This window comes from Pecten maximus, chromosome 15 (assembly GCF_902652985.1).
Source record: "Pecten maximus chromosome 15, xPecMax1.1, whole genome shotgun sequence".
Lineage (NCBI taxonomy): Eukaryota > Metazoa > Mollusca > Bivalvia > Pectinida > Pectinidae > Pecten > Pecten maximus.
In genome coordinates, this window is record NC_047029.1 from 15,972,932 (window position 1) to 15,986,918 (window position 13,987).

The window sequence follows — 13,987 nt, forward strand, 5'->3', positions numbered from 1 at the left end:
TGAAATTGAAACTGTTTTAAATAGGGATCTAAATTCTTTAAATCTTTGGTCTAAAACTTGGCTAGTTACATTTAATCCAGACAAAACTGATGTAATATTTATTTCTAATTCTAATGACTTAGACGAAGACCTAGAATTGAACTTTGATGGGAAAAATTTGATTTTACTGACAACCATAAACATCTCGGAGTATATTTTAATTCGAATGCCAAATGGGGAGATCACATTAACGCAATATACAGTTCTGTTATGAAGAAAATTAACGTTTTAAGAAAATTGAAGTTTTTACTAAGCCGTGAATGTCTTTTAAGAATTTACAAATCATTCATCTTACCAGTTTTAGAATATGCATGTGAGGTATGGGATGGTTGCACCAAAGCCGAATCAGAATTGTTGGAGAAAGCCCAAAGGGAGGCCATTCGTATCATAACAGGCCTTCCGTCTTATGCAAATATCGAATATTTATATTTTGAATCAGGTTTAGATACCCTATCAAATCGTAGAAATCGAAGAAAACTCCAACTTTTATATAAAATGCAAAATAACTTAACACCAATTTATTTGAATGATCTCCTACCATCTACAGTAGCAGAAAATAACCGATATCCTCTTAGAAATAATAATAATTACAGAGTTCCTCCATTTCGGCTTTCTCTTACAAATAGTTCTTTTATACCATCTACTATTCGTAGTTGGAATTCATTAGATTTATCCGGACGATCATTACCTTCTTTACCTTTATTTGTAAATTCTTTGGCTTTAAACGTGCAACCATCCCCACCTATCTATTTCGGTTTGGGTGAAAGAAAATTCAATATTATGCACACCAGACTAAGACACCAGTGTAGTCCACTTAAGTACGATTTGTATCGTGTAAATCTTGTTGATGATCCAGCTTGCTCATGTGGATATCCATGTGAGAATGCCTTTCACTTTTTATTTGAATGTCGCCTTTATGCTCAGGAAAGACGTATTATGCTACAACATATAAATGCCTTTGGAACAGAACCTAGTTTAAAACTTCTATTGTATGGTAATACTCAATTTTCCGTAGATCTAAATTGTCGTATTTTTAGACTTGTGCATTTATTCATAAAATCCAGCAACAGATTTTAAAATATTTATAAAGTTCTTGTGAACTATTGTGTTTGTATTAAATTTTCATAGTCATTCAAACTTTATGCCTATTTCTATATGTAATATACATGTGTTTATATGTGTAATGGGAGAAGGCCTTAGTAAGTTGCAATAACTTGTGCCTAATCCCTTTTCCTTAATTGAAATAAAATATGTTTAAAGTAAAGTAAAAGTATTTACATTGCAACGAGTTGAGATAATTGGTTTTTGTTGTTTTGATCTTTTTATATTATGTTTAACCACAAATTAATAAATACACCATTATAACGGTACTTGTCGACTTTAGTCAGTTTAGTCTGAGACAGCTTAATTTCATATGGCAGAGGGTGGCAAGATCTGAAAACAAATCAGGACGTATTACATTTGGCGGATTTTGATGCGTTCCCAAATTTAAGGAAATTAAAATCCTCGTGAATATCAGAAACTCTACAGTAAATTAATGTTTGTATCAGATCCTTTTAATGATGTTATTGTTAAAAGGACTATTTTAAATACAATTATCAATCCTTAACTATTTTGCTAAGTTTATGAGATCATAAATGAGATGGTCGGTAAATTGTAAAACGCTTGGGTTGTACTACATATGCAGGTACTAGTGCTTTGCTATAGGCGGTGATGTAATAATCCAGTAAGAGCTTCAGACTGCAGCAATTACTTTTTTATATTCAATAATTCTACTTTCTGCTTTTGTAGTGTAGTGGTATAGATGGTATAATTTGATACACACCTGCAGCGAGACGACCAGAGCACTGATGTAATGGTACGCTCTCTCTGTGTCAGATCCGATCTCCGGTCGTAAGGGAACCAGAAGGAATTGTAGGCCCAACAGTGGGATCAAAATCAACGTAGCACGTGCAGCTTTCCTGGAGTGAACAAAACAGATTTACTGGCCAGTCTCGAACGGTTTGATGACATTTGATTTTAAGGTTATGTTCATGGTAGTGCGTTTCCTTGGAGACAGAACATAATACCTGCCTATTAGCGATAGCAAATGATTAAATCTTAACAATATGGTCAGAAGTGTCATAAAGGAAATTTTCTTATAATGAGCGTATTTTTTTTCAATTTCCGCTTATATATTAGCATAAAACCAATCTAAAACAAATGGCATATGTCAGGATAGGTACTAATCTAAAAGCATTACAATGAGCATTTTACAGTTTCCGCGTCATGTAAAAAAAACCCAATAATACGGGCATGTTTTAATTTTCATTTAACTTAATAATAATGTAAAAACCGCAATTCAACTTCCGCCTAACGTTAAAATAATCATATAGACATATATCCGTAGGTCAGTTTCCGTTAACGTAAACATGTAATCGACACAATTCATTTTCCGTCAACGTAAATATAAAATTGACATAATTCACTTTCCGTTAACTTAAAAATGTAGCCGAAAAAATCTTTTTATGTCAGTGTAAACATAAAATTGACATGATCCACGTTCTAACTGTTAACGTACAAATGTAATCGAAACATTCATTTTACGTCAAAATAAACATAAAATTGACATAATTCACTTTCCATCAATGTAAAAATATTATCGACATATTGCAGTTTGTCCGTTTAACAAAAAACTTGTTTTGACATTTATGATAAGATTACTGGTAACTATACATTAGAAGAGAGTAATGGTGAGAAATATTTTACTACATCATGCGTCTGATTAAGAGATTTATTTTCAGGCTATTGTCTTTTGTCGATTTCCACGTGAGGTGTGTTACGAGTATTGTGGCACGAGAGGAAAGCTTTACATCTTTCCTGACGGGTTATTCTAAATAACGAGATCCAATGAGCTTTGTTGAGTCATGCTGATGCATGGTTTTGGAACCAGTCCATTATAGGACTCTGAAGACCAGGTCTTTGAGACCATATGCAAATCTGTGTTACCAATTACCAAAATAGTGTTACCATGCGAATTACTAGAAGAATGATATGCATGCAGTCTGTGTTGATAAGTGTTAAATTAAACAGATTTATATAAATACTTATTCGCGGCTTCATTTCATGATATTAGAAAGTGTAATCTCCACACAACACTATTTAAGTTGGACTGTTCCTTGGGGAATTTGTACTAATACAATAGGATAGCTGTTAGACTGACGCGTTATACCATATCATCAACAAATTCTACACAACCGTAACCGAAAAAATATGGGTATGACCAATATATAATAGTTCAAACTATGTAAGCTAACAGGAGCAGGTTGATATGCCCATATTCATGTATCACACAGGATACCAGATCCCTCAAGTAAATATAATCAACATGTCGTATCGGAAAGATAATCTATTCATTTCCTCATTATTATATGTCAAAATTATTAAAGGAAGACGATATCTTCATTATGCCATGCCCTAGAAGAACATATGTTAATCTGACCGCTTTGGAATTTTGGTAAGGTAGCTATCAGTGTACAGTATTTAAGAAGGCGACAGTGGACTAAATATGACTTGGTAGAAACTACACGTACCAGGATAGCAAAATTGTAGTACGATGAAATAAAAAGAACCAGTCTCCGTTAGCTCCCGATCCCAATGAGATAAGAGGCTAATAACATACCCCCCCCCCCAGTAAAACCGCCTGTCTGTCATCGCTAGCTCACGATGTTAATGTTATAATAGGCTTATAACAGTACCAACAACCATCAGTAAAACCCATCACCGCTAGCTCCCAATTTTAATGATATGATAGACCAGTTACAGCACCAACAACCATCACTAAAGCCCGTTACTGCTAGGTGCGGATATCAGTGTTTTAACTGGTCAATAACAGTACCACCAAACACTAATACCCGTCCCCGAGAGATACCGATCTGAGGTTTATAATAGGTCAATAACAGTTCCACCAAACACTGATATATATATACCCGTCTCCGAGAGATACCGATCTGAGGTTTATAATAGGTCAATAACAGTTCCACCAAACACTAATACCTGCTCCGAGAGATACCGATCTGAGGTTTATAATAGGTGAATAACGGTACCACCAAACACTAATACCCGTCTCCGAGAGATACCGATCTGAGGTTTATAATAGGTTAATAACAGTACCACCAAACACTAATACCCGTCTCCGAGAGATACCGATCTGAGGTTTATAACAGGTCAATAACAGTACCACCAAACACTAATACCCGTCTCCGAGAGATACCGATCTGAGGTTTATAATAGGTCAATAACAGTACCACCAAACACTAATACCCGTCTCCGAGAGATACCGATCTGTGGTTTATAATAGGTCAATAACAGTACCACCAAACACTAATACCCGTCTCCGAGAGATACCGATCTGTGGTTTATAATAGGTCAACAACAGTACCACCAAACACTAATACCCGTCTCCGAGGGATACCGATCTGAGGTTTATAATAGGTCAATAACAGTACCACCAACAACCACCAGTAAAATCCTGTATCCCCCAGCTTGCGGTTCCGATATTGTAATACACTAACACACTACCACGCGGTCTAAGTCTATATTCCATGCGTAGTTGAATAAAAATAAATGCAATACTTGAATCTATCGACTTCCTCTATGTTGACATTTGACCCCTCAGTATTCATTTGTGTCTTCAAAGCCATAAAGAAAGCACATTCAGAGTGCAATTCATCACTGCAAAGAAATTAGGCCTAGCATATAACATCCGGTCAAATAGTTGACCTTGAAATCGACTGTGACCTTTTCAAACGTTTGATTATTAAGATATGATTTGTTTTAGAGAATGATGACCATGGAATAATCATTATCCTATATTAGTATAATGATGTATAAAATCGGACAATCGACGCTCCACACTACCGTTCATATACCCTTTGTGATCCTCATAATAACTCATTAATTTCTCTGAAAAATGAATATAGATATAATATATTATATTTGTATGAGTGTCATATTTGTTTTAACTGTTATGTCAGTTATCCTGCTTACCTTCCGCGATTTACTATTGACTATTCTTAAACCTAAATCCCCGGATCAGTGGTGAGAGGAACAGCTATAATCCCCGGATCAGTGGTGAGAGGAACAGTTACAATTCCCGGATCAGTGGTGAGAGGAACAGTTACAATCCCCGGATCAGTGGTGAGAGGAACAGTTACAATCCCCGGATCAGTGGTGAGAGGAACAGTTACAATCCCCGGATCAGTGGTGAGAGGAAAAGGTACAATCCCCGGATCAGTGGTGAGAGGAACAGTTACAATCCCCGGATCAGTGGTGAGAGGAACAGTTACAATCCCCGGATCAGTGGTGAGAGGAACAGTTACAATCCCCGGATCAGTGTTGAGAGGAACAGTTACAATCCCCGGAACAGTGGTGAGAGGAACAGTTACAATTCCCGGATCAGTGGTGAGAGGAACAGTTACAATCCCCGGATCAGTGGTGAGAGGGACAGTTACAATTCCCGGATCAGTGGTGAGAGGAACAGTTACAATCCCCGGATCAGTGGTGAGAGGAACAGTTACAATCCCCGGATCAGTGGTGAGAGGAACAGTTACAATCCCCGGATCAGTGGTGAGAGGAACAGTTACAATCCCCGGATCAGTGGTGAGAGGAACAGTTACAATCCCCGGATCAGTGGTGAGAGGAACAGTTACAATTCCCGGATCAGTGGTGAGAGGAACAGTTACAATCCCCGGATCAGTGGTGAGAGGAACAGTTACAATCCCCGGATCAGTGGTGAGAGGAAAAAGGTACAATCCCCGGATCAGTGGTGAGAGGAACAGTTACAATCCCCGGATCAGTGGTGAGAGGAACAGTTACAATCCCCGGATCAGTGTTGAGAGGAACAGTTACAATCCCCGGAACAGTGGTGAGAGGAACAGTTACAATTCCCGGATCAGTGGTGAGAGGAACAATTACAATCCCCGGATCAGTGGTGAGAGGAACAGTTACAATTCCCGGATCAGTGGTGAGAGGAACAATTACAATCCCCGGATCAGTGGTGAGAGGAACAGTTACAATTCCCGGATCAGTGGTGAGAGGAACAGTTACAATCCCCGGATCAGTGGTGAGAGGAACAGTTACAATCCCCGGGTCAGTGGTGAGAGGAACAGTTACAATACTTACAACACTTTTCTTTACACGTGCTTTGCTTGACAGTTAAACTTTTTGTTCACCAAGGTTATAAACGAGCTGTATCTATAACTATAGTAACACATGTACTATGTATATATATATGTATATCCCAGTTTACGTTACCGTATTAAAATCCTGTTGATAGCGAGAATAAGTCAAAAATAAACTCTTTCAATATTAACACATTTTACATAACACGAGTACCCACACACACAATGCAGCCTGTCTCCGGGTCAGACATGTGGTACTTACTTTGTCTGAGTGGCCTCTGGAACCTGTCTCAGTTTTGTGATCAAGAGACGGACTATGTTGCACAGGAAAATAAAGTTGGCCTAAAACACAAAAATAATAGAATTGAATAAAATACTCGCAATAAAGAACGCCGTATTTGCATTATATATAATATAGCTAGGTTTTATTAATCAAACAATGAGCATGAGTTTTCTTACTTTTTTTTTTCTTTTAATAAATTGTTAGTTATCCGGGTCGCAAATAAAAAACCGATTGGTATTCATGTAATACTAGATGCATACATAAAACAGCCTAGATTTTGTGAGATCTAAATATGTGGACTACAGATTTTTCGTTCGGATTTCCGAGATTTTTAGGTGATATTTGTTTACGTTCAATTAAATCTTGGATTTCATTATTTTAGTTTAGGGCGTAATAATATCTATGGATTAATTTAGTGGCTATATAGGTCATTTGATATACATGTATCTGATAAACAGCTTACAATATATATATGAGATAATAATTATACTTCATAACTACAAATTACAATAGCACGAGAGATGAACTTGGTCTTTTCTGCCTATTGTACGATCTTTCCGTGGATGCCGGGATGATAGGCCGTTGATAAGTAGTCCAGTGCGACACCACAGAAATATTCCACCTGACGAATTGCTATATTTATTAGATTATGATGTACCGGTACCTAATCATACATCAACATAGCCATGTGTGTAGTGACAAGTCCGGACGTCCTAACAGCTAGATGTCACTAAAGATCAATTACTACTTCATCCGGGAGTCATTCTTGCAGACGCATGGTTTGTATCACGATCACCAAGTGTATTAGGAGCTTCGCGTTAATAACTCAAAAAACAATTACACGCTTAATGCATTTCCTTCGTTATAGCAGTTCCACATCCTCCCAGAGGCTTTGGTATTGTCTTTATATGTATTTATAATCAGAAAGTATATTCTGCCATGCTAAAGCCAATTTTAACGCGCGGAAAAGGTATGACAACGAAGTTAATGACTTCCATTGTAAACAATATATATTACACACTACCAAGGTTACTGCGCATGCGTGCTATTGGTGAATGATATAGATTCCCCGATAACATCATCATGAAGATTTGGTCGATTTTCTAGTTTCATATACTACAATAGATGAAATACAAAATGTAGTTATGTATCATTCGTAAGTCAAAGAAATCAACACGACTTATATATGTGTGTATAATACAAATATATAATGTACAAATATATTGCAATTTTCTAAAATAAAAGGAAATCATCTAAAGTGTGAACTCTCTCTCTCTCTCTCTCTCTCTCTCTCTCTCTCTCTCTAAAAACTAAATATGTATTTTATAGCATTGTGTAATTATTTATATGTCATTGTGTTAGGAGAGGGCGTTTATAAGTTGTAATAACTTGTGCCCAATCCTGTTGTAAATTTGTTACAATAAAATACGTTTAAACTCAACTCAAACACAGTGGAACAGCTTATACGGTGTCAACTCACAAAGACAAGGCAGGATGAGACGTTAATGGATTGAATACGACGCGATTCGAGGAGATAAGCTATGGGTAAATTATCAGGGAAATTGTATAAAGCACCTGCGTGATTTACATCGTTTAAATATGAATTTAGACTGGCCACCATTTTTTTTTTATAAAGAATTGCCAAGATAAATTCTAATACTAGATTATCTCCCCCTAGTTAAGTATTAGATATACCCTAGGCACAAAAATCATAAAATTCAATTTTATTCATAACTTTAATATTCTATAGACAGTGGGCCAGTCTAATGTGAATTCAGCAATAGAGAAATTAAATGCCGAATAATGAGTATTAAACTGCACCGTTTAATTGTTTTACCCTCCTAGGTCTCATCATTTCTTTGTGTGGCCAAGCGTGTGGCCAGTAACCGAAAAGGGATCGATATAATACAAACAGAGCCAAAAGATGTTAAAAACATCTGTAATAAAACTGATTTGGTACAAATTTCGGATAGTATCATTTTAAACAATCTCGAAATAAAAAACAAGTTGAGTCAAGGTAAGTGGGGACTAAAGCTATACTGAAGACACGTACAGATGACGGAAAAAGGTCGAGTCAGCACAAAACAATATTAACCCTCAAAATCACAGACAAAGTAAAGTCTTCGGAATGATGATATTTTCTAGCACAACATTTGATACCAATTATGAAAGTACAATTTATGTTAATGTTTTTCGCAGATTTTCAACAAAATAGAAACTTTACGTTTGCCTATTTTATTAATCATTTTTGAATTCTGCTATAGCATTTAAACAACCTTATCTTCTGAATATATATTAAACGGTTTGAATACATTGTTTTCTCCCACATGCTGCTATCTTAGTTAATACTCACTAACATATGATTGATGACCAGTATAGAACTGCCAGTAGATTAGATAAATACAAGTCCCTTATACCAACGACTTTGCTAAGCATCTTGTAAATATGAAAAAAAAAGGTTTTATAATTTCTAAAGTAATCATAACAATCACCAATGATAACCGACTATTCCCATGATGACATCGATCCTCCTAGACCCAACTCCAGAAGACTAGACCTGAAAGGCTTGTTGGCGGATTCTGCATGTATACGTTTTAAGTCGTGTGTTTGAGGGAATAAAATATATAGACAACAGTTATATTTCAACATCATGGTAGCCCGGTATCTACGGATGAGAAGCTAAGCATCTTGACAACTTATATAATCGATCTTATGTTGTTTTGGAGACCTTTTCTCAATCCTCAGAGAGAAAAGTCAGATTGTAATTCCCTACGCAAATGTCATAAATCATATTAGGATAATTGTCCCGAACATATATAGCCATCTATGAAGGTAGCCAGTGACCCAAGCTCTCCATCATTATTCGCCCCATGTATCGTGTGTAATTGTTCTTTGTAGAACAGATGTTAATTTGAGGATTCTCCTCGACCTTGACAAAAGTGAGGAATTTACGAGACGTAACGATTATTTAATGTGCGAACTTGCATTTTCTCTTAGAGATGCGAGGTACGCCGAGGGAAGAGATGCCATGTTTTAGCACACTCGGGAGACGTGTTTCCTACTCAAGCAGATTGCCAAATGTGTTGGACACCAAGCATATACAGCGATCGCTTGACCGCATTTAATAGGCGCAGTGAAGGGAATTGCGTGCCATTCGATCCCCTGTGACTTCGCTCTTTATCCAGTGTCCGAAGATAACTCGGCGTTCAAATATGATTGGTGATAGCAGAATCGATGGATCTTGAAATAATTGGAAGACCGACGAACTTGCAGCTTAGTTCTACCACGGATTGTTAGATTACCATATCCTTGTTAAGAACAATAACATATTTGTTTTTCCTTATCAAAGCTTACTTCGCATATTTTTTCACATTATTTGGCTTTAATGATTTTTTATGACCCTTAATACACACATATTTCCGTAAACCTTAACAGTTCTTTTTCAGAAAAGGACATAATTCCCAAGATCGTCCATCTTCAGAAACAATGCTTTGATCATCGTTTGCTATTGAATATTAAACGTGATACACGCGACTACGTCATTGAGGAGTTCAAATATCGGTGTACATAAGCGCTGTCAGCATGACTTGATTGATGGGTTTAATATCATTATAATTTTCGTGATGCGTCTGGCGTCCGATTGTCCTGATAGTGAGATGAGATTAAAACAATGCATCGAGATGTATGCAACAAACGGACAATACCCCGATATGTATGTGAAAATTGACATTTCTGCACTTATATATGTACTTGTCGTTCACCTTTGCTGAAATATACATATGTATGTTATTCTATGATATTTTAGCCACCTTTATTAATGATGCGCGATTTCTTATTCTATCAAAGCAGTCTGAGGTTAGTAGCGGATTCGTTTTTCGTTATTGGTGATTCAGATAACGAATCCGCTGCTTCAGCCCGTTTATATCAAAATTGTTCATATCATACAATTTTTGAGCAAACAGCTCTAGGAAAGGACTAGTTTTTGGGATAATTAGATTCAGGAGTAAGGTGTCTATTCTTTAGCAAGGTATGTTATTTTCCCTTGCTTTAATTCAAAACAAATAAATATAATTGTCTCAATTAAGGACGCACAGATAGGAAAGATTTCAGTCTTAGCCCCTTTAACATTACTGAATATTAACGTTTCTTACCTGACGACATCGGCATTGAATGAGAAGAGCTGTTTTGTTATACACGCCAGCCTTATATTATTTTTGATCTAAGATATGTTCAATGTACATGGTCTGTTGTTGCATCAAAAACGTAGATTTAAATCAGTGCAGAATCGTGACTTCCAGGATTCAAATCGATATCACAGCCTTTTGTTATACCGTTACATAAATGATTTCATGTAATCGAACTGAAATTTCTCTCAGGACATAAAATATTGACATCTGTAACAGAGATGTGTTATACTTTTATATTAACTCCCCGTGTTAAATTCCTGAAACTAGTTTCGATTTGTACTAAACCGACACTACATTAATCAGGCTATTTAAGGGAATCCAAAGGAAGGAAAATCCCTTACTTAATTTATGCTTCTAAGTTTGTACTTTTAACAGAATTTAGTACATATAAACCTTTTAGGTCAATTAAATTTACTTTGGATTGCACGCAGGGTTCCAACTTTTATACCGCTTTAGATAAAATGTTCTATGTAAATTTCATTTATGAAATTTGTGGTACTGTAGTGAGTTAAATAGCGATACTAACCGTTTGCGATCTATTAAGTTGACTGATATCAACATAACAACACCGAGGATACACTATTGTATATATCACATCTATGCTGGCTGGTTGTACTATCCCTAAACCTTATCATTTCGTGGTTTGGAATATCATAATTCTATGAATATTTTTATAAATAAATCTAGTTATCTTATCTTTATCATATATTCCTATAAAGCTTATCTTCAATTTCTTATTACTATCTATTTCATATACAACATCTCACACTTTAACAGGACGTGTGGTAACGATAAAATCAGTATTTTGGATGCCGCCCTATTATAAACAATACGCATCATTTTTCCCGGATGCGTCACCCACGGGTTTTTTTTTTTAATTTGATATGAGGCACACTGGATATGTCTTTGAAGTGAAACAAATTCAAACGAATATTTGATGTGAGACTATTATTTAACTTGTCTGATTGATACATTTGAGCAGTTTTGGCGAATTTAAAAGTTCACATTTTATAACATTTCTACAAAATGAAAACACTCTGCATCGCTCTATTAAGTTGTTTTTATTGGAACAGTAATCAGTGCGAGCTGTGAAATCTCATGATAATGACGTCAATAAACATTAATTTCAGAAGCAGATTGATTATCTTTTGTACAAACTTTGTGTTCACTTCAATTTTGTTATAACGGATTCCAGAAAATAAATGAAGATTATTTAAGTCCTGATCAATATTATACAGGTTTTGTTTGTATACGGAATGGATTTCAAATGTAATGACGATATTTGAATCTTTATTAAAATAAAAGCTTGAGGAGTTTTAGTCATTTTTAGGTATAGGGAATCCTGGAATGATATTTAAGAGTCTCTGCCAAATTTGAGTCATTTTCACATCCGCGCAGTCTGACTACGACTGACACAGCTCACAATCAGTAGATACGATTTTGACAACCAGACGTTATCTTTATAATTGTCATGTTGAGCCTGATAGATCTCCTGTTATTATATCAAATCATATCAAATACTTCGCGATGTATACAGCCAGTATTTATCATGTAGATATACTTACCACCATAGAGACTATTATAGGGGCGTACATAATCCACTGTAGACTGCTCTCTCCTATCCAGCAACTACAATCACAAATACTATATCAGACAGGATTTATATCTGTTGAATTCTGGCTTTATCTAAAATTGATATTATCCAAGCAGGATCAATTGATTTGGTTTGGTTTGGTTCATTGTGTTTAACGTCCTATTAACAGCTAGGATCAATTGATACCTGAATCAACGAATACATGATTGACATTAACCAGTGTAATTGAATATTGTATTTATGTTATATGGAATCGATTATTGATATTTACAGGAATCAATATATATTGATATTAGCAGTGATCAGTAGATATTGATATTAACAGGGATCAATGGATATTGATATTAGCAGTGATCAATTATATTAAAATGAAATGGGATCGATAGAGTTATTTTAATGACTATCAATATCTTTGTGAAATGAAATTCTCTATCTGAGAAAACTTTAGACGCTCACTTTTCAACGGGCCAAGAAAGCTATAGCGAATATATCGGGAGAAGTTTCATGTTTTATTTGAAATAAGTTCAATCCAATGCCTATACTTATTTTGGTTGGTTTTCAGCATGTATCAAAAACTGTAAAAAAAAGTTCTCCCCCCCCCCCCCCCCCCCCCCAATAAAAACGTTAAAACATGCTCGATGCGAATTCGTTATATAATCATGTTTTTATTTATTTTTATTTCCGCAGCATCACCTGAGAAATGTCAGAGTTGGAGGACTTAGGTTAATTTCCTCAATAAAATTCTACCTCGCACATGAGGTCTGAATCTCATCTTACACTCTTTTCACTTTCATTTAACAACGTCGCATCACGTACATTTTGTTCAGTAGGCTAGTCCACCATGACAATGGGTAATCCATTTCACTAAGACTTAAGACTTAAACGCAAATTAATGCCATTTCTTAGTACAGCGTGATAGTTTAATCTAGATTACATTCACATCGCCAATGAATATACTGTTGTGATAACTGTTCTAAAGTTATATGTATATTTAACGAATTATTCTTAAATTTGATTTGCAGTATCTTTAGTAAACTAGGAAGGTTTTATTCATTTACTAGAAGAGCTTCAGGAAAGACATCATTTTAATTATTAATGCAAAGCTGCACTATGTTTGATGTTAGACGACAAGCGAAGTGTTGGTGTAACGCACGTCAATGTGATGCCCAATGATATCATCTTGTAATCACATTTTTGAGGATATAATCCAGTTAGTTACATAGTTAGTTAGTTATAACATTCTTAACGGCCCGTCAACACTGTTAACGCAATTAGGGCAAAAGCATGGCGAATAAAAATGGGAGTAGAACGAAACGACATCAAAGAAACGAAATATGTAGAATAAAATGTATGCAATATTGGTACACTATCGTATGTAGTTAAATATAAATATATACAAATAAATACAAATATGAATAGGACATACATATCTTGTGGTAGAGACCGACAGCTTTCAGGTAGTTCAAATCTTGTATATATTAACAGTTTAGACTTGTTACACAATTATAGAAATGTTATTGTAAGTGGTAGATCAATGCAATTCAATAAAAAGTGTTTAACGGTAATGGTTCATTATATACGTCGCACTGAGGCTAGCCCTCACGCTTCAAGAAGTAAGAATGCGTTATATGCGTCTGACCCTAAGATGAGCAAGCGTAATTTTGTCTTGGCAATTGTCTCTGTAGCTAGGAAACCATTCAATGATGTTGTTGTAATCGCCTGT

The 13,987-nt window shown here is 35.6% G+C and overlaps 1 protein-coding gene across 2 annotated transcripts in view; it reads right to left on the reverse strand.

The window, feature by feature from the left end:
• Nucleotides 1–13,987, reverse strand: part of LOC117343773 (calcitonin gene-related peptide type 1 receptor-like) — a 136,336-nt gene that overhangs the window by 19,063 nt on the left and 103,286 nt on the right. Inside the window, exons 8-11 of one of the 2 annotated variants that reach the window (XM_033906264.1) lie at nucleotides 12,236–12,299; nucleotides 6,463–6,542; nucleotides 4,654–4,752; nucleotides 1,865–2,000 (exon numbers count right to left, since the gene is read on the reverse strand). In XM_033906264.1, the coding sequence (XP_033762155.1) occupies nucleotides 1,865–2,000; nucleotides 4,654–4,752; nucleotides 6,463–6,542; nucleotides 12,236–12,299 (379 nt within the window). The remainder of the gene's footprint in view (nucleotides 1–1,864; nucleotides 2,001–4,653; nucleotides 4,753–6,462; nucleotides 6,543–12,235; nucleotides 12,300–13,987) is intronic. The other variant, XM_033906265.1, reaches the window with a different exon arrangement.